Genomic DNA, 21,161 nt, shown 5'->3' on the forward strand with positions numbered 1-21,161 from the left:
TTTTGATATATATTTTGTTATCATTCATTCTTGATGATGGAATAAGAAATCCTTATAAGAACTTTGTTGGGGTTTGCAAAGCTGTAAGTACAGGACAGACTAAACCATTATAGACTAACAGTCTTACAACAGTCCTTCAGCATTGGTTTTAAAGGGGCAAAGCTGTAAGAACAGGACAGATGAAACCTTTATGGACTAACAGTTCTACAGCAGTCCTTCAGCATTGGATTCAGAGGGACAAAGCTGTTAGTACAGGACAGATGAAACCCTTGTGGACTAACAGTTTTACAGCAGTCCTTTAGCAATGGTTTCAAAGGGGCAAAGCTGTAAGTACAGGACAGATGAAACCCTTGTGTACTAACAGTCCTACAACAGTCCTTCAGCATTGGTTTCAAAGGGACAAAGCTGTAAGTACAGGACAGATGAAACCCTTGTGGACTAACAGTTTTACAGCAGTCCTTCAGCAATGGTTTCAAAGGGGCCAAGCTGTAATTACAGGACAGATGAAACCTTTATGGACTAACAGTCCTACAACAGTCCTTCAGCATTGGTTTCAAAGGAGCAAAGCTGTAAGTACAGGACAGATGAAACCTTTATGGACTAACAGTTCTACAACAGTCCTTCAGCATGGTTTCAAATGGACAAAGCTGTAAGTACAGGACAGATGAAACCTTCATGGACTAACAGTTCTACAACAGTCCATCAGCAATGGTTTCAAATGGACAAAGCTGTAAGTACAGGACAGATGAAACCCTTGTGTAATAGCAGTCCTACAACAGTCCTTCAGCATTGGTTTCAAAGGGGCAAAGCTGTAAGTACAGGACAGATGAAACCCTTGTGTACTAACAGTCCTACAACAAGCCTTCAGCATTAGTTCAAAGGGGCAAAGCTGTAAGTACAGGACAGATGGAACCTTTATGGACTAACAGTTCTACAACAGTCCTTCAGCATGGTTTCAAAGGGACAAAGCTGTAAGTACAGGACAGATGAAACCTTTATGGATTAACAGATTTACAACAGTCCTTCAGCAATGGTTTCAAAGGGGCAAAGCTGTAAGTACAGGACAGATAAAACCCTTGTGTAATAGCAGTCCTACAACTGTCCTTCAGCATTGGTTTTAAAGGGACAAAGCTGTAAGTACAGGACAGATGAAACCCTTGTGTAATAGCAGTCCTACAACAGTCCTTCAGCATTGGTTTTAAAGGGACAAAGCTGTAAGTACAGGACAGATGAAACCCTTGTGGACTAACAGTTTTACAGCAGTCCTTCAGCAATGGTTTCAAAGGGGCAAAGCTGTAAGTACAGGACAGATGAAACCTTTATGGACTAACAGTCCTACAACAGTCCTTCAGCATTGGTTTCAAAGGAACAAAGCTGTAAGTACAGGACAGATGAAACCTTTATGGACTAACAGATCTACAACAGTCCTTCAGCAATGGTTTCAAAGGGGCAAAGCTGTAAGTACAGGACAGATGAAACCCTTGTGTAATAGCAGTCCTACAACTGTCCTTCAGCATTGGTTTTAAAGGGACAAAGCTGTAAGTACAGGACATATGAAACCCTTGTGTAATAGCAGTCCTACAACAGTCCTTCAGCATTGGTTTCAAAGGGACAAAGCTGTACGTACAGGACAGATGAAACCCTTGTGGATTTACAGTTCTACAACAGTCCTTCAGCATGGTTTCAAATGAACAAAGCTGTAAGTACAGGACAGATGAAACCTTCATGGACTAACAGTTCTACAACAGTCCTTCAGCAATGGTTTCAAAGGGACAAAGCTGTAAGTACAGGACAGATGAAACCCTTGTGTAATAGCAGTCCTACAACAGTCCTTCAGCATTGGTTTCAAAGGGGCAAAGCTGTAAGTACAGGACAGATGAAACCCTTGTGTACTAACAGTCCTACAACAAGTTTTCAGCATTGGTTCAAAGGGGCAAAATTGTAAGTACAGGACAGATGAAACCCTTGTGGACTAACAGTTTTACAGCAGTCCTTTAGCAATGGTTTCAAAGGGACAAAGCTGTAAGTACAGGACAGATGAAACCTTTATGGACTAACAGTCCTACAACAGTCCTTCAGCACATTGGTTTCAAAGGGGCAAAGCTGTAAGTACAGGACAGAAGGAACCTTTATGGACTAACAGTTCTACAACAGTCCTTCAGCAATGGTTTCAAAGGGGCAAAGCTGTAAGTACAGGACAGATGAAACCCTTGTGGACTAACAGTTTTACAGAAGTCCTTCAGAATTGATTTCAAAGGGGCAACGCTGTAAGTACAGGACAGATGAAACCTTGTGTACTAACAGTCCTACAACAGTCGATCAGCATTGGCTTCAAAGGGACAAAGCTGTAAGTACAGGACAGATGAAACCCTTGTGTACTAACAGTCCTACACCAGTCCTTCAGCATTGGTTTCAAAGGGACAAAGCTGTAAGTACAGGACAGACGAAACCCTTGTGGACTAACAGTTTTACAGCAGTCCTTCAGCATTGGTTTCAAAGGGGCAAAGCTGTAAGTACAGGACAGATGAAACCTTTATGGACTAACAGTCATACAACAGTATTTCAGCATAAGTTTCAAAGGGGTAAAGCTGTAAGTACAGGACAGATGAAACCCTTGTGTACTAACAGTCCTACAACAGTCCTTCAGCATTGGTTTCAAAGGGGCAAAGCTGTAAGTACTGGACAGATGAAACCCTTGTGTACTAACAGTCCTACAACAGTCCTTCAGCATTGGTTTCAAAAGGACAAAGCTGTAAGTACAGGACTGACGAAACCCTTGTGGACTAACAGTTTTACAGCAGTCCTTCAGCATTGGTTTCAAAAGGGCAAAGCTGTAAGTACAGGACAGATGAAACCTTTACGGACTAACAGTCATACAACAGTCCTTCAGCATATGTTTCAAAGGGACAAAGCTGTAAGTACAGGACAGATAAAACCCTTGTGGACTTACAGTTCTACAAGAGTAGTGGTATCAACTCAGTGTTTGTGTTCCTCAATTATTACTAAATAGTCTATTAAAGCTCAGAGTGTTTAATTATCACTGCAATGTATTTTGCATGAGAGATGATATAACCACAACTTTAGTCTTTACATCAAGGTCTAGGTCATTGTCATTACATGGATAGAAATGGTGTGAGGGCCATATTAGAATGGTGTAGTAGATCTTAGTTATAAATACATCACTCAGTTGTAATAGTGCTATTTACTTTCTGTCTTTTTATTTGTTTTTCATTTGTTGCAGTTTTAAATCATTTAAAAAATACTTGAATCCTATTGAATAATGCAAATATCCCTTAGTCAACATATGTCTGATAAGGATTCTTTTAAAATTATTTTTAATCAGTTACCAGGATTCATTTGAGATAAGTGATATAAATTGTAAGGAAGTAAATTATAGTTTATCCTGTCATAAATTCTGTCAATATGTGTCCCTGCTGTGATGAAAGTCCTAAAACTAGACCAATTCGTCTTATCATAATCTAAAGCATTATGGGTAATATTTCTAAAGTGTACACCAAAACATTGTGATTTGCAACAGCATCTGAACCAATAAAAACAAACCAATTTGGGGACTGAAAAATGAAATAGCTATTAGTCCTTTAAAATCTGAAACGGGGAATTGGACAAGATTTTTAATGAAATTCTATAGAGAGAGCAGAAGTACAGTCAATTCACAGTGAAAGCTGCATTTTGTTAGAGATTTTGGAATATTAATTGTGTTGAGAAAATTTTAATAATGGAAAAATGCAGCAAATTTAACCTGTATAGAGCCAAAATTCAACTTCAGTAAAATAGTGCAGTTTAAAGGTTCCAAAGATTTAACAAGAATTTATATTGGTTCAGAACCTCTGCAACATTGTTTGCCTGTTTTGTAAGAGCTGATTTATTCAGCAAGAATGTGTTGATTGAATTAAAATAATTTAAATGATCAAGCAGGTTTTTCTTAGAAATAGGATTATATCCATTTTGATATTAATTCAACATTTTCACATGTTTTAAATGCATTTCATAATTGGCTGGGATTGAACAGTTTTAAAGATTTTTTAACCAAAGATGCTAATTTTATGAAAAATAAAAGGAAGCAAATAAACTAACAATAGTAAACTGTGAAATCAGTTACATTATCTAATGGTTTTAAAACAAGTTTAGTTTCAATAACTAACAGGAACTAAAAATATAAGTTTCGTTCATAAAAACTTCCTTGTTCAGAAATTCTGTACATTTAAATCGTAGTCTATGTTGAATTATTCATCATTGACCCAGAATACCTTTAATACTTATATTATCATATTTCTTTATCACAGTTTGCATAAGTAATCAATTTTAAAGCACTTAGGAATCTAGAGATGATCAGAGATGTTTTATTTTCAAGTCTTATTTTAGATTGAATTAATTCTATGAAGTTGTGTAATGACTGTACATTTGTGTTATTGTTCAAATCTAACTATTAAAGGACAAAAATGTGACAAATATCATTGAATGTAATTTGAAAAGATTTTTTGTTCCGTGCAACAAATCAATCTGAAGACATTTAGTTTAACATTTACCATCTAGGCATCCGACTCATGACATGGACAGGGTTGAAAGATTTAGATCTCATTTTCCCTAGGCACATATGTAACATTGCCACTATTTTTACTCATCTTCGATAAATTTGCTTTTTGACAAGTATTGGATAAATTTGCCTCTTTTAATTGTAATGGGAGAACTTCTTCACCTTGTTGATAAGATTTTGGTAACTCTACTACAATTGCTTCCGAAAGTGCCAACTATGTTTTTGTTTGACAGAACAATTGGGCACACTCACGAATTCATGCCCTTAAAGTATTCCTACAATACATACGTAATGTCCTTAAAATATTTCCTACAATACAAAAGTAATGCCCTCAAAAGTATTCCTACAATACATAAGTAATGCCCTTAAAGTATTCCTACAATACATAAGTAATGCCCTTAAGTATTCCTACAATACATACGTAATGTCCTTAAAATATTTCCTACAATACAAAAGTAATGCCCTCAAAAGTATTCCTACAATACATAAGTAATGCCCTTAAAGTATTCCTACAATACATAAGTCATGTCCTTAAAGTATTCCTATGTCCTTAAAGTATTCCTACAATACATAAGTCATTTCATTAAAGTATTCCTACAATACATAAGTAATGCCCTTAAAGTATTCCTACAATACATACGTAATGTCCTTAAAGTATTCCTACAATACATAAGTCATGTCCTTAAAGTATTCCTACAATACATAAGTCATTTTATTAGAGTATTCCTACAATACATAAGTAATGCCCTTAAAGTATTCCTACAATACATACGTAATGTCCTTAAAGTATTCCTACAATACATAAGTAATGCCCTTAAAGTATTCCTACAATACATAAGTAATGCCCTTAAAGTATTCCTACAATACATAAGTAATGCCCTTAAAGTATTCCTACAATACATACTTAATGCCCTTAAAGTATTCCTACAATACATAAATAATGCCCTTAAAGTATTCCTACAATACATAAGTAATGCCCTTAAAGTATTCCTACAATACATACATAATGCCCTTAAAGTATTCCTACAATACATAAGTAATGCCCTTTAAGTATTCCTACAATACATACGTAATGCCCTTAAAGTATTCCTACAATACAAAAGTAATGCCCTCAAAAGTATTCCTACAATATATAAGTAATGCCCTTAAAGTATTCAAACTCATTTCGACAAATACTGAGTGGAAAAATTTGATTAAAATCGTACCACTTTTATGTTATTGAAAAAGGTACTATAACATGTTGATTTACTTTTTAGACTTCTAACATTGGCCATACGCTAGGCTTCCGGCCAGTACATTGACATTGGACAAAACTGGATAGAAGTCATCATGTAATAATACTATGATATTAGGACAGGCACTTTTTTGTCTTAAGAATCTGGAACAGTTTACATAGGAATGCAATGAAACTTGTCAGAATGACTTTATATTAAATTTACAAGTATTTTGCACCTTTTTCGTATTTTTGGAGGTTTTTCATAGCTATACTTGGACTGGGTTATTTCTATGTATGTGGATTTTTGTCAACACTAAATGAAGAACAGTTTTTATTGCATTGAAAGGAAATTTGACAAACATATGGAAGCAAAATCTCTCACAAATTACTTTTATATTGAACATAGATTGGCAGAATAACTTCATGAACTGTACTGTTGTGGATTTAAAAGTCACCCATATAAAAAAACCATACAGATTAAAGATAGTTAGAGCAGTAACTTCATTGAAAGTTCTGCTACTATTGGATTAATTTGTTGGTAGTTTGTGGAAAAACAATTAGTCTGTGAATTTTTATTATACTGCAACCTCCTTGTCTGCTGCAACCACCTTGTCTGTCTGTCTGTCCATACATAATTTGCATTATCCGTACATATTTCTCAGCATCTATATAAGTAATGGTTTGATATTTCTCAGCATCTATATAAGTAATGGTTTGATATTTCTCAGCATCTATATAAGTAATGGTTTGATATTTCTCAGCATCTATATAAGTAATGGTTTGATATTTTGTGTGGAACATTGTAATGTTCAGTTGAACTGAGTAAGCAAATATCAGATCTGTTTGGTAGTTACTTCCTGTTAAAGGATATTTTCTATTTTTATTGTACCCACTATAAAGCATCGAACATTTCTTAAATGTCTTATGCCTGTGGTGATATACTTTGCACAACATTGTGTACAACTTCATTTTAAATTCATGGTTTCACAACTGGCAAATCAATATTGAACATACAAATGTCATTGAGTAGTGCTTTTAACTAACTTTGAAATCAATGATTAAAGAAATTTCACAGCATCCTGAAAATGATAAAATATTGTTATTGCCTTATATATACATATGCACGCTGGTATATGTATATGTTTTAGTAATTAATGTACTTTTTACCGTATTTATGAAAATTAAAACAGAATATCCTGTTTCTTTTATTTTAAGATATTTAATCCAGTATAAAGTTATTACTTTAAAAACAATATAAAAGGATTCAATAATTATCATAGTTTTGTCGTTCAATGTCAATTAAATATATTAACTGAAACCAGTCATTTCAAATTATGAAGCTATCAAAGTTTGAGAAAATTCGGAACAGATTTTCAAAGCTGTAAGTTTTTCCTATGATACAAATTTAGTCATGTAATATTTTAATTGAATTTACTGTAATAAGATTTGATATTTCTCATATATATCTCTGATATTTATGCTGGTTCTGACCAATTTGATAAATTTTGATAAACCACATGTTGATTAAATTTGTTTTGTGTAAAAAAAATCTTTGAAGTAAAGACCTTAACATATTTTAAGTCTTTAAAAATCTTTTGTTTATTTCAGCGATGCTGATTGGTGGTTTGCTCGACATTCAGATCCTCGATACACTAACAATAAAAATGAAGGATATGTCCCAAGGAATTACGTAGCTAAAGAGGATTCACTCTATGCATATGAGTAAGTATATTACTGTTCTAAATGGAGGCTACCAGTTAGCTTACAGAGAAGAATGAAATTTAGAAATTTAACTAGTCATCATGTTTTTTTCAGACACACACACTACAAATAGTTTGTTAAATAATTTGAAGTACACAAATTGAAAATAACACACATTTTTTACTTTCAAAACCATTTATTATTCTGCTATTTATGCAAATTTAAAACTTCCTGTAAGAAGAGAGAATAAAGTACACATGACTAATCACTAGGTTTCTATTTGTTGTGGCATCAATGAATATAATCAATTATAATATGGTATCCTGTTTTCACTTTGTCAATTGTTCTGAATAAAGCATTCTTACCCCACAGAAAGGAGTAGGTCCGGTAAGGACCGATTTTGGCCTCAAAATTCAGGTTCATCTGATGAAAGATTTTGGACACTTTTTAAACACTTAAGTGTCTACTTCAGTCGATTCAATTAGTTCATGTGAAAGATTTGAACAGATTTAGTCATTAAAGACGCTCAAGTTTAAGCTTAAATATGAAAAATCTATCAAATATGCCATAATATGTCACTTTTCGGATGGTTTTCGTCAAAAATGAAAGTGGCCGCATCCGTGTTCATTCTCAACCTTTATATATGTTATGTATTATCATCAAATACAACTTACATTTAAATATTGAGAATTAACACAAATGTGGCCACTTCCATTTCAGACGGAAATGGTCTAAAAATCAACTCAAATGCTAAAATTATTATGATTTCAGTAAATAAGCATGACTTGATGATGCTAGTATCCGATACATGTGCATCGTACTGTCAAAAACAGCCCATATTTATGTCACAGAAGTATTGTACTTTCCAATAAATAGCTACAAGTTTACATTTTAACAATTTTGTAAAACTGCTATATTTTGGGGCCAAAAAGGGGTCTTACTGAGCCTACTCCTTTGGGACATCACAGTATCTTTTTTAAACAAAAACATCAATCATTTGTGAATGGTGTCGTCTGAAGTAACATGAATTTGAATGTGAATACCACACACATATATATGATAGTATTGATAATAGTGGTTGTGATAACTTCTCTGAAGATTTGAAGACAGTTCTGTGGAATCAATCTCTATTTTTTTTTACTTTATCAATGTGTATGTAATCACAAAGTTATTTTAAGTCCATATGATTGGTATGATTTATAATAAGTTTGTCTGACATTGGTCTGTACTATACATTAATAAATTCATAAAAATCTACATTTTATTCTTTTACATCTTATCTTCCACTAAAGAAAAATGCAATAGAGAAAAATATTTCAAACTACCCATTTAGAGTCTATGTCGTAATGATGAAATTTACTGACAAACAGTTCTATTTTTGAAAATTGACAACAGGTAATAATATTCTCGATTGATTTATTTTTGCAACTTTCTTGAGTAGAAAAATAACTCAAAACAAAAATCTTCAGGAATGTTTACTTGAGATCTTATCTTTAATACATTAGTACACCAACAACTTTACAATTATGAAAATATATAATTAATGCAGCCAAATGGGCTAGAAAGGGAATGCAAAAATGTATCTGTGAAAATAAGTCATTTTACAGTATATTTCAATCCAACACAAAAATGCCAATGAGTCAACTATTGTTACTGTGCAACATAAAATTGTCATTTAATATCAAGGGAGACAACACCTGGAAGAATTTGTTCAGACAGCAGTTGTTCAGACCATGGAAGTATTATATGGTCATGTTTAGACAAAGAATTTATCACAAAATGAAATTGTTGGCAACAGTAGCCAATCACAGAGTATTTGCAGATATGCAAATGAGATAGGAATTATTATTTTGTATTTTTATAAATTATTCATTGCTAATTATTTTTGTGAGACATTGTGGTAGTTTTGCTTACAGTTTAAATAATGTACAGACAATACTAACAAATATGGATGATTTATTTGAAATATGATTCAAATTATAGAAAGACTTCCAGCATTTTTTACACAAACACAATATCAAAAACAGTAAAACTTCATAGTTTTTTCTTTTGTTTGGTTAAATAAACTAAAGATTGATTTGTTATTTAGGTGGTTTATGGGATCCTTCTCAAGAAAAGAAACAGAGAGATTATTACTGAGTAGAGAAAACAATGCTGGATCATACCTTATTAGAGAAAGTGAAACAAGTCCAGGTATTTCTTGTGTACATCTTTTTGCTGATTTTTTTTAGTAGCGTCAAATCTCTAAATTTTGCTGGCAAAATACTACATTATATGCTTTCACTGACAGAAAAATGTGTTTTGAATATACGTTTCCACTCAATGAACAATGTGTCAAGTCAAATCCACATATATAACTGAACTAATTGATTGGTTTCTTCTTGTTACTGTGGATTCATTATTATCTGTGGGACACCAATTATCATGGATGTCATTGGTATAGTTAAACGACCAATTTAAATATTCAATGGAGTACAAATTTTTCTATAGGCTTGAATGCCGATTTTGACAAACTTAAAATAAAATATCCATAAAAAACTAGTTTTCCTAAATCCACAATAATTGGTACCAATGAAAATAAATGAATCTACAGTAACATGTGGTGATGGATGATACCAAACCTTTTGTAAAAAGAAGTTTGAATTGTTTTAATATTGCCATCAAATAGGTCTTGAGGTGTGCTGCTCTTATAAAACAACAAAACATACTAGTAAGCTCTATAGAGCTTTTATCTGAATATATAAAACATCTAACTTACACTAAAACAGTAGCACATGCAGACAATATCTACTGAGTGCCAATGAAAATGCAACACATCATATTCCAGGCCCTTTTGGTTCCTTTTTTTAGTAACAATACAAAAATGTTCTTTAATGCATTCCTCTAACCAAACATCAACTTTTTTCAGTTCAGAAACATTTAATTGGTTCCAAAGGGGTTGAAATCAAAACTCACATTTTGTTGATGAAAACATTAAATAATAAGAGTCCCAAAATTGAGACCTATGGTACACCTTTAGTGATGTCAGCCCAACTGCTCAGAATGCTGCTTATTTAAATCTGCTGTTTTCTTTTGTCAAATAAGATTTAAGATCAGCCAATTTTGAAGAAAAACCATATGAAGACAATTTATGTAAAAAAATATCATGGGGTAAACAATCAAAAGCTTTAGGAATATCAATAAGTACTGCAGCAATGAACTGATTTTTATACGACCGCAAAAATTAAAAATTTTTTGGTCGTATATTGGTATGACGTTGGCGTCGTCGTCGTCCGGCGTCGTCGTCGTCGTCCGGCGTCGTCCGAAGACACATTGGTTTTCGCACTCTAACTTTAGTTTAAGTGAATGGATCTCCATGAAATTTTACCATAAGGTTCAATACCACCAAAGGAAGGTTGGGATTGATTTTGGGGGTTATGGTACCAACAGTTAAGGAATTAGGGGCCAAAAAGGGGCCAAAAATAATCATTTTTGTAACTTCCAGACAATAACTTGTGTGTAAGTGTATGGATCTCTCTGACATTGTACCACAAGGTTTCATATCACAAAGGAAAGGCTGTAATTGATTTTGGGGGTAATTGCCTCAAAATTTTAGGAATTAGGGGCCAAAAAAGGGGCAAAAAACAAGCATTTTTCTAGTTTCATGACAATAACTTGTGTGTAAGTGTTTGGATATTTCTGAAATTGTACTACAAGGTTCCATATCACAAAGGGAAAGCTGGAATTGAGTTTGGGGGTAATTGCCCGAAACGTTTAGGAATTGGGGCCAAAAAGGGGCCAAAAATAAGCATTTTTCTAGTTTCCAGACAATAACTTGTGTTCAAGTGTATGGATCTCTCTGAAATTATACTGCAAGGTACCATACCACAAAGGGAAGGCTGGGATTGAGTTTGGGGGTGATGAATCATAAGGGGGTTCAAAAAATTTGGGGGGGGATTTTTTTTTTTTATTTTTTTTTATTTTTTTCCTTTTTTTTTTCTTTTAAAATTTTCCATTTTAAGTTGGTTATTTCTGATTAATATTTAAAAGCAAATAATAATGATATGGTAGGAGATACACACCAAACAGGATGTGTAAATTATTATCTAATAAGTATTGTGCAATAGCAAGAAATTTTCAATTGCACAGTATTGCACAATAGCAAGAAATCTTCAATTGCACAGTATTGCACAATAGCAAGAAATCTTCAATTGCACAGTATTGCGCAATAGCAAGAAATATCCAATAGCACAATATTGCGCAATAGCAAGAAATTGTCAATTGTACAGTATTGCGCAATAGCAAGAAATATTCAATTGCACAGTATTGTGCAAAAGAAGATACTTCGTATAAATTGCTTATTTCTTGATCAATTTCAATGGGGTTTTATTCTTGAATTCTTGGGGTTCTTTAATATGCTGAATCTAACCGTGTATTAAGCTTTTGGATTTTGGGCCCCGTTTTTAAATTGGTCCACATTGAGGTCCAAAGGGTCCAAAATTTAACTTTGTTTGATTTCATCAAAAATTGAATTATTGGGGTTCTTTGATATGCTGAATCTAACCGTGTATTTAGATTCTTAATTTTTGGTTCCGTTTTCATTTTGGTCTACATTAAGGTCCAAAGGGTCCAAAATTAAACTTAGTTTGATTTTAACAAAAATTGAATTTTTAGGGTTCTTTGATATGCTGAATCTAAACATGTATTTAGATTTTTGATTATGGGCCCAGTTTTCAAGTTGGTCCAAATCGGGGTCCAAAATTAAACTTTGTTTGATTTCAACAAAAATTGAATATATGGGGTTCTTTGATATGCTGAATCTAACCATGTATTTAGATTTTTGATTTTTGGGCCCCGTTATCAACTTTGTCCACATTGAGGTCAAAAGGGTCCAAAATTTAACTTTGTTTGATTTCATCAAAAATTGAATTATTGGGGTTCTTTGATATGCTGAATCTAACCGTGTATTTAGATTCTTAATTTTTGGTTCCGTTTTCAAATTGGTCTACATTAAGGTCCAAAGGGTCCAAAATTAAACTTAGTTTGATTTTAACAAAAATTGAATTTTTAGGGTTCTTTGATATGCTGAATCTAAACATGTATTTAGATTTTTGATTATGGGCCCAGTTTTCAAGTTGGTCCAAATCGGGGTCCAAAATTAAACTTTGTTTGATTTCATCAAAAATTGAATTCTTGGGGTTCTTTGATATGCTGAATCTAACCATGTATTTAGATTTTGGATATTGGACCATAATAGGTGAATGTCCAATTTAAAATTTTTAAGTTCTTAGACCACATTCATTCTGTGTCAGAAACCTATGCTGTGTCAAATATTTAATCACAATCCAAATTCAGAGCTGTATCAAGCTTGAATGTTGTGTCCATACTTGCCCCAACTGTTCAGGGTTCGACCTCTGCGGTCGTATCAAGCTGCGCCCTGCGGAGCATTTTATTCTTAATGGCTTCACATCAGTCTTCCAGCAATCTTAGCAGTATGATCTGACATTCATGTTCACTTTAATAAGCACATAAAAAGGGATTCAATATTTTCTCTGAATAATCAGACAAATGTAATTCAAAAACCTTTTTAAAAATTTTAGACAAAATTGGAAGAAAAGTGACAGGTCTGTAATTTGTTTTTAATAAGGTCATTCTTTTTCGAAAGGGGTTAACCTGTGCTTATTTCAATCTATCTGTGAAAATGCTATGATGTCAGTTGTGGTGCAATACCTTCTTTGCTATGCTTCACAAGCAGGAATGCCAACCTCATCCAATCATATTTCAGCTATATTTTGCTGCGACACAATAATGTTGTCTTCCTTTATCTTTCTTTCCCAGGGTAATGGAAGGGGAGGTACAACATATTGTTTAATTTGGAATGGAATTAAGCTTGTCAGAATTGCTGCATTCTATTTTGAATTTTCATTTGATAATCAAATGCAGTTTAAAGCAATTATTTTCATTAAAAGAATGAAGAATTACATTGGCCATTTCAGTCTACAGTAAATATGGCTTCAAAATGAAAAAGAAATAAAACATTTATGGATTGACACACAACATACAAAATTAGCACTAGCTGTATGATGTTTAAATTATTAAAAAAATCTATTCATGGCAACCAACTTTGACAAAAACACTTTTTATACGACCGCAAAAATTAAAAATTTTTTGGTCGTATATTGGTATGACGTTGGCGTCGTCGTCGTCGTCTGGCGTCGTCCGGCGTCGTCCGAAGACACATTGGTTTTCGCACTCTAACTTTAGTTTAAGTGAATGGATCTCCATGAAATTTTACCATAAGGTTCAAGACCACGAAAGGAAGGTTGGGATTGATTTTGGGGGTTATGGTACCAACAGTTAAGGAATTAGGGGCCAAAAAGCGGCCAAAAATAAGCATTTTGTAACTTCCAGACAATAACTTGTGTGTAAGTGTATGGATCTCTCTGACATTGTACCACAAGGTTCCATATCACAAAGGGAAGGCTGTAATTGATTTTGGGGGTAATTGCCTCAAAATTTTAGGAATTAGGGGCCAAAAAAGGGGCAAAAAACAAGCATTTTTCTAGTTTCATGACAATAACTTGTGTGTAAGTGTTTGGATATTTCTGAAATTGTACTACAAGGTTCCATATCACAAAGGGAAAGCTGGAATTGAGTTTGGGGGTAATTGCCCGAAACGTTTAGGAATTGGGGGCCAAAAAGGGGCCAAAAATAAGCATTTTTTCTAGTTTCCAGACAATAACTTGTGTTTAAGTGTATGGATCTCTCTGAAATTGTACTGCAAGGTACCATACCACAAAGGGAAGGCTGGGATTGAGTTTGGGGGTGATGAATCATAAGGGGTTCAAAAAATTTTTGGGGGGGGGGGGGGGGGTTTTCTTTTTTTTTCTTTTTTTCCTTTTTTTTTTCTTTTAAAATTTTCCATTTTAAGATGGTTATTTCTGATTTATATTTAAAAGCAAGTAATAATGATATGGTAGGAGATACACACCAAACAGGATGTGTAAATTATTATATAATAAGTATTGTGCAATAGCAAGAAATTTTCAATTGCACAGTATTGCACAATAGCAAGAAATCTTCAATTGCACAGTATTGCGCAATAGCAAGAAATCTTCAATTGCACAGTATTGCGCAATAGCAAGAAATATCCAATAGCACAATATTGCGCAATAGCAAGAAATTGTCAATTGTACAGTATTGCGCAATAGCAAGAAATATTCAATTGCACAGTATTGTGCAAAAGAAGATACTTCCTATAAATTGCTTATTTCTTGATCAATTTCAATGGGGTTTTATTCTTGAATTCTTGGGGTTCTTTAATATGCTGAATCTAACCGTGTATTAAGTTTTTGGATTTTGGGCCCTGTTTTTAAATTGGTCCACATTGAGGTCCAAAGGGTCCAAAATTTAACTTTGTTTGATTTCATCAAAAATTTTAATTATTGGGGTTCTTTGATATGCCGAATCTAACCTTGTATTTAGATTCTTAATTTTGGTTCCGTTTTCAAATTGGTCTACATTAAGGTCCAAAGGGTCCAAAATTAAACTTAGTTGGATTTTAACAAAAATTGAATTTTTAGGGTTGTTTGATATGCTGAATCTAAACATGTATTTAGATTTTTGATTATGGGCCGAGTTTTCAAGTTGGTCCAAATCGGGGTCCAAAATTAAACTTTGTTTGATTTCAACAAAAATTGAATATATGGGGTTCTTTGATATGCTGAATCTAACCATGTATTTAGATTTTTGATTTTTGGGCCCCGTTATCAACTTTGTCCACATTGAGGTCAAAAGGGTCCAAAATTAAACTTTGTTTTGATTTCATCAAAAATTGAATTCTTGGGGTTCTTTGATATGCTGAATCTAACCATGTATTTAGATTTTGGATATTGGACCATAACAGGTGAATGTCCAATTTAAAATTTTTAAGTTCTTAGACCACATTCATTCTGTGTCAGAAACCTATGCTGTGTCAAATATTTAATCACAATCCAAATTCAGAGCTGTATCAAGCTTGAATGTTGTGTCCATACTTGCCCCAACTGTTCAGGGTTCGACCTCTGCGGTCGTATCAAGCTGCGCCCTGCGGAGCATTTTATTCACACAATGTTTTTAGAAATATGAACATAATACCGTATAGCGGGTTATTTTCGCTTATTTTGACGGGTCAGGGGAAATCGGGAAAATAAATTCCGCGAAAAATTAGGCATACGTTCGATACTTTCTAACAGCTAAAGCGTTTTTTGGAAACTTTTTTTTCCTGTTTGACAGATCAATAACGGTTTATGTTAATTAAAACAACATAAAGGCCAAAGGCCATTTTTCACTGGCTGTCAGGTGTTTATTAGTTTATTCATTACATAATAAAATAAACCGTAACATTTACAAGAAGATTGTACACCTATGACAAATAACTATTTACCGGTATTCTATTGATTAACTGTATGCAGGTCATGCACGTAAAACAAACATTTAACCATAACAATAGACCCTTGTTTGTCAATTTTTACAACTTTTTAACTGCAACCATTTCAGTATCTGCAAAAATATTTAATTGTGATTAAAGAATCCGCCAATATAAAAACCGCCAAAATTTTTCGTATACTTTGTTGCCCCTAAATCGCGAAAATAACCTGCTATACGGTATTAATCTCTCAGGCAACTAAAGAAAACAAGATAGCATTTTCACATTATATATACATCAAAAGACGCTTAAAAAAGTTGAGCCTTGCTGGCAAATAACTAGCACCACATTGATTAGACTAAAAGGGATTGCAAGCTTGTCAGTTGATAGGCTGAATTTTTGGATATAATTGGAAAGCATAGGGCATTTCATTCTTGAAATAAAACAACACTGGATAAGAACAGTAAACATTGAACTTGTTATTTTAGGTAACTTTGTATTATCTGTACGTGACAATGATGAAGTTAAAGGACCAACTGTTAAACATTACAAGATCCGTAACATGGATAATAACGGAGGATTTTACATAGCAGCAAGAAGAGTAATGAGCTCACTACCAGAGCTGGTAAATCATTATTCACGTAAGTAATAAACAACATTGATATCTCTCAACCAACATGGCCACTATTGACTAAAAACAGAAAATAGGGCTGAAAAGCAAATAATTGTCAATTATTTTGAAAGATATAGTAGATCTGACTGGAGCAAGAAAGATAGGAAGTCAAGATCTACTGCTAATTAATCAAATTGTCAGAGGATTCCTGATTGGATTCATTTACCTGTAATGAGGATTTTTATTTTCAACATTGACAATAATGGATAAAACAAAACCTTAAACATTAAAATTGTTAGATCTTCATATCATTTCATTGGTTTTTAATATTTTTGTGACTGCTCAGATGATGGTCATTTCATATTTTGGGGGGATGGGAAGGGCTTTGAGGCTTTTGTAAATGATTTTTTCATCCTGATTTTTCACACAAATAACAATATGGCATAGTAGCCACCTGAATTTTCGTTTTATACCTTCCTGAACTATGCTTGATTTCTTTTTCTTTTAAAATCCAATTGCAGAAGGTCCAGATGGTCTGTGTCGTCAGCTAATTGAACCGTGTCAGAAACCAAAGCCAGTTATGGATGATTTGTCAAGAGATACCAAAGATGCGTGGGAAATCTCAAGAGATGCTTTAACAATGGATATCAAACTTGGTGCTGGACAGTTTGGTGAAGTGTGGAGAGGTATACTCAAACAATCAGTTAATTCTTTTTTGTAGAAATATATGCATTATGTTAATACAATGCATAGAATAAATCTTGTTACAAGAAATGACATTAGCAGGTATTTAGCAGATTAATTCATTAAAGATGATGACGAATAGTTGGATTAGGTGATCTTGCTTATACGATATGAATATAAATCCTACTACATAAGAGAACTAGATTTTTATAATGTTAGCTCACACAGAACACATGGGAAGGAAGACATGTCAACAGATCAAGACATTTTAAATTCAAACTATGAACTGACCAATCTTTACGAATACTTCTAAATAGAGCATGTTTAAGAGAAACAGCATATAATAATTTTTTAATCTTTGGTTAAACTTAGTAGGGAACACATCCTTCATTCGCTGTGCCGGTTTTTGATTGTGTTTTTATGGCCCCGCCGTAGCGGAGGGGGCATTAAGTTTTACCCTTGTTCGTCTGTATGTACGTACATCCGTACGTCCCAAAATTGGTTTCCGTTCTCTAACTTGATTTTGCCTAAACCAAATGTTATGAAACTTATACACAATGCTTATTACCACAAAATACAGATCAAATTTGAATTTTGGTGACACTTTAACCGTTCTAGAGTTATGCCCCTTTATTAATGGAAAAATTGCTGAATTTTTCGTTTCCATTCTCTAACTTTAGTTTGCCTCAACCAAATGTTATGAAACTTATACACAATGCTTATTACCACATAATTCAGATCAAGTTTGAATTTTGGTAGCGTCACTCTAACCGTTCTAGAAATATGCCCCTTTATAAATGAAAGAATTAAAAAAATTTTAGTTTCCATTCTCTAACTTAAGTTTGCCTCTACCAAATGTTATGAAACTTATACATAATGCTTATTACGACAAAACACAGATCAAGTTTGAATTTTGGTGGGGTCACTATAACCATTCTCGAGTTATGCCCCTTTATAAATGGGGAAAAAAAAATGCAAAATTTTTAGTTTCCGTTCTCTAACTTAAGTTGCCTCAACCAAATGTTATGAAACTTATTCACGATGCTCATTACCACAAAACAAAGATCAAGTTGAATTTTGGTGGCGTCACTTTAACCATTATCAAGTTATGCCCCTTTATAAATCGAAAAATTGCAAAATTTTTAGTTTCCGTTCTGTAACTTAAGTTTGCCCCAACCAAACATTATGAAACCTATACACAATACTTATTACCACAAAATTCAGATCTAGTACAAATTTGGGTAGCGTCACTTTTATTGTTTTTGAGTTATGTCCCTTTATAATGTTGTATGCAAGCTGGGGCATCATCTGTGTCTATGGGGACACATTTTCCATTTATTTACTTTTAACTGGGTTTTCGACAAGAAAAAATCCAGTTATTAAATTAGTGAAGTACTGGGTGTGACGCCTGGGCAGCTGCCAACAGTTTCCTTGCAATAACTTATGAACCACTCAGACAATTCTTTTCAAATTTTAATATGTCGATACTAATGACAAAATAGAGGTCAAGTTTGATATTGACTATTTTCACTTATACCGATCAGGAGTTACGGTCCTTGATATATTTGAAAATGGCACTTAATGTAGTTTCCATTCGATAACTTATGAACCCTTCTTCCAATGGTTTTCAAAATATAATATATTGTTACTGATAACAAAATGGAGGTCAAGTTAATTATTGACGATTTTCACTTTTACCATTCAGGTGTTATAGTCCTTGAACTATTGGAAAATGGCACTTAATGTTGTTTCCAGGCAATTACTTATGAACCACAGCTCATTCCTTGTTATGTTTTAAAACTAAATGACAAAAATGTTTGACCACACATGGTCTAGATAGGCAAAGGATAAGGTGTGTCAGGATATTGGACCATTTTTTGTTTGTTGGTTGTATGTTTATTTTCTCAAGAGAAGTGAGTTGTTTGTGTTTAGTGTGATCTTTTGTACTGTTTAATATTTTTTGGTATCAGGTAGTTCCTGTTATCTTTTGTTGGAAGTATGCTATAATAATAATCACAAGAGGATTTCATCATTCCCAAACTCCTTTAAGTCAGTGCTTTTGAATACTGTTATGATGTTATGGAAACTTGAATTGAAAAGATAACATTTGTAATTTCTTCATGATGTTTTATTTATTTTGCAAGGTACTTGGAACAAGACCACGCCAGTAGCTATAAAAACATTAAAACCAGGAACAATGTCTACAGAAGCTTTCTTAGCTGAAGCATTCATCATGAAGCAATGTAAACATGATAAGTTAGTAAGACTATATGCTGTTTGTTCTGATGGTGAACCTATATATATTGTAACAGAATTAATGTCAAAGGGCAGTCTATTGGACCATCTACGTTCAGATGAAGGACAACAGTTGAAATTCCCACAGTTAGTTGATGTTGCTGCACAGGTAATAATATTGACACTGTTATATTCAGGGTGCAGAATAATGCATGTTTTAAACTTGATTTATTACATTCAAGTAAAACCGTTCACTTTGTTGTGAATAAGTGAGTCAATATTTTTCACATGATTCATAATTTAAATCTTATGATATGACAGTAGGAGGCATATTGTTTTCCCCTCTGTGTCTGTGTTCATCCATTTTTCTGTATCATATCAGGTTCAAATTCTGGTTTAAGTTTCTGTAAATTCATAAATTTTTTAATGCATTTTTATTTCAAAATCATGGAAATGTTGAAAGGGGCCTTGGTGGCCGAGTGGTCTAAGTAGTTACTACTGAAATCACTAGCCAGTCAACACTGAGGTTGTGAGTTCGAACCCCGCTCGTGCGGGTGCACTCAACTCCAATCTTAATTGACTAGGATTGTCAGTTTTCCTATCGAAGGTTGGTGGTTTTCTCCGGGCACTCTGGCTTCCTCCACCAATAAAAACTGGCCGCCACGAAATAGCCCAAAAGCGGTGCTTAAAAGTGGCGTTAAAACACCAAAAATCAAAAAATCAAATCGAAATGTTGAATAATGGCCACATATTCTTGTTTTTAAAAAAATTTTGTTTTGTTTTTAATTTTTTTATAAGTTTCAACATGGAGACTAATACGCTCATTCTGTTAAAGGCGCAACCGTTTTCTTTAATTGCAAAATATATTTTTCTCGAGATAACAAAATAAACAGTGTTGGAACAAAATTCAATTGAATGTGACATATTCTTAATTCTGACATTCTTACTAAGTATACTCTTTGTGAAACAAGGTATAATAGTATAAGGTACAAAGAAAACTGAAAGTTCTTATCAAGAAAGTGTAACATTGTCCGTACACTGTGTCTTACACAAGGATCTGGAAATTTTTTCACACAATTTCGGTCATTTTGAGATGACTTAAAAGTTGGGGCCCTTTTTTAAACTGTCGCAATTATTCACTCTAGATTCATAGCATGAACAAACTCACATTGACTGTTTCATTGCATCTACTTCAAGACTCTTACATATATTCTACTTTAGTTTTAGGTGTTCATTTTTAAAAGATATGATAAAAAATATTAGTAAACAGTAGGATTACTTTTGCATTGTATTCAAAGAAAATTAAGTCTTTTTTTTTATTTGAAACCTTTTTTTAGAATGAAAAGTCTGAACCTGGATTAATAAAGGTTAAACATTGTAATGGTATACAGTTATCAGTTATAAACAAATTTGACAATTGTCATAAGCAAAGGAACAGCTCTAACTGTTTGTTTTTTTAGCTCACCAGGGCCCAAAGGGCCCCATGTGAGCTTATGCCATCACTTGGCGTCCGTCGTCGTCTGTCGTTGTAAACTATTTCAAAAATCTTCTCCTCTGAAACTACTGGGCCAAATACCTTCAAACTTTAACTAAATGTTCCTTAGGGTATCTAGTTTATAAATTGTATCCGAAGTTTTGATCCATCAAAAAACATGGCCGCCATGGCTAAAAATAGAACATAGGGGTCAAATGCAGTTTTTTGCTTATATCTCAAAAACTAAAGCTTTTAGAGCAAATCTGACATAGGGTAAAATTGTTCAATTGGTCAAGA

At 33.4% G+C, this 21,161-nt stretch overlaps 1 protein-coding gene across 5 annotated transcripts in view; it reads left to right on the plus strand.

The window, feature by feature from the left end:
* Window positions 1–21,161, plus strand: part of LOC127725437 (tyrosine-protein kinase SRK2-like) — a 60,261-nt gene that overhangs the window by 32,316 nt on the left and 6,784 nt on the right. For all 5 annotated transcript variants that reach the window (XM_052232401.1, XM_052232423.1, XM_052232432.1 and 2 more), the window contains 5 exons: window positions 7,380–7,493; window positions 9,562–9,665; window positions 16,347–16,499; window positions 16,993–17,157; window positions 19,300–19,559. In XM_052232401.1, coding sequence (XP_052088361.1) covers window positions 7,380–7,493; window positions 9,562–9,665; window positions 16,347–16,499; window positions 16,993–17,157; window positions 19,300–19,559 — 796 coding nt within the window. The remainder of the gene's footprint in view (window positions 1–7,379; window positions 7,494–9,561; window positions 9,666–16,346; window positions 16,500–16,992; window positions 17,158–19,299; window positions 19,560–21,161) is intronic.

Source organism: Mytilus californianus, unplaced genomic scaffold (genome assembly GCF_021869535.1).
Source record: "Mytilus californianus isolate M0D057914Y unplaced genomic scaffold, xbMytCali1.0.p SCAF_1, whole genome shotgun sequence".
In the NCBI taxonomy this organism is placed as follows: domain Eukaryota; kingdom Metazoa; phylum Mollusca; class Bivalvia; order Mytilida; family Mytilidae; genus Mytilus; species Mytilus californianus.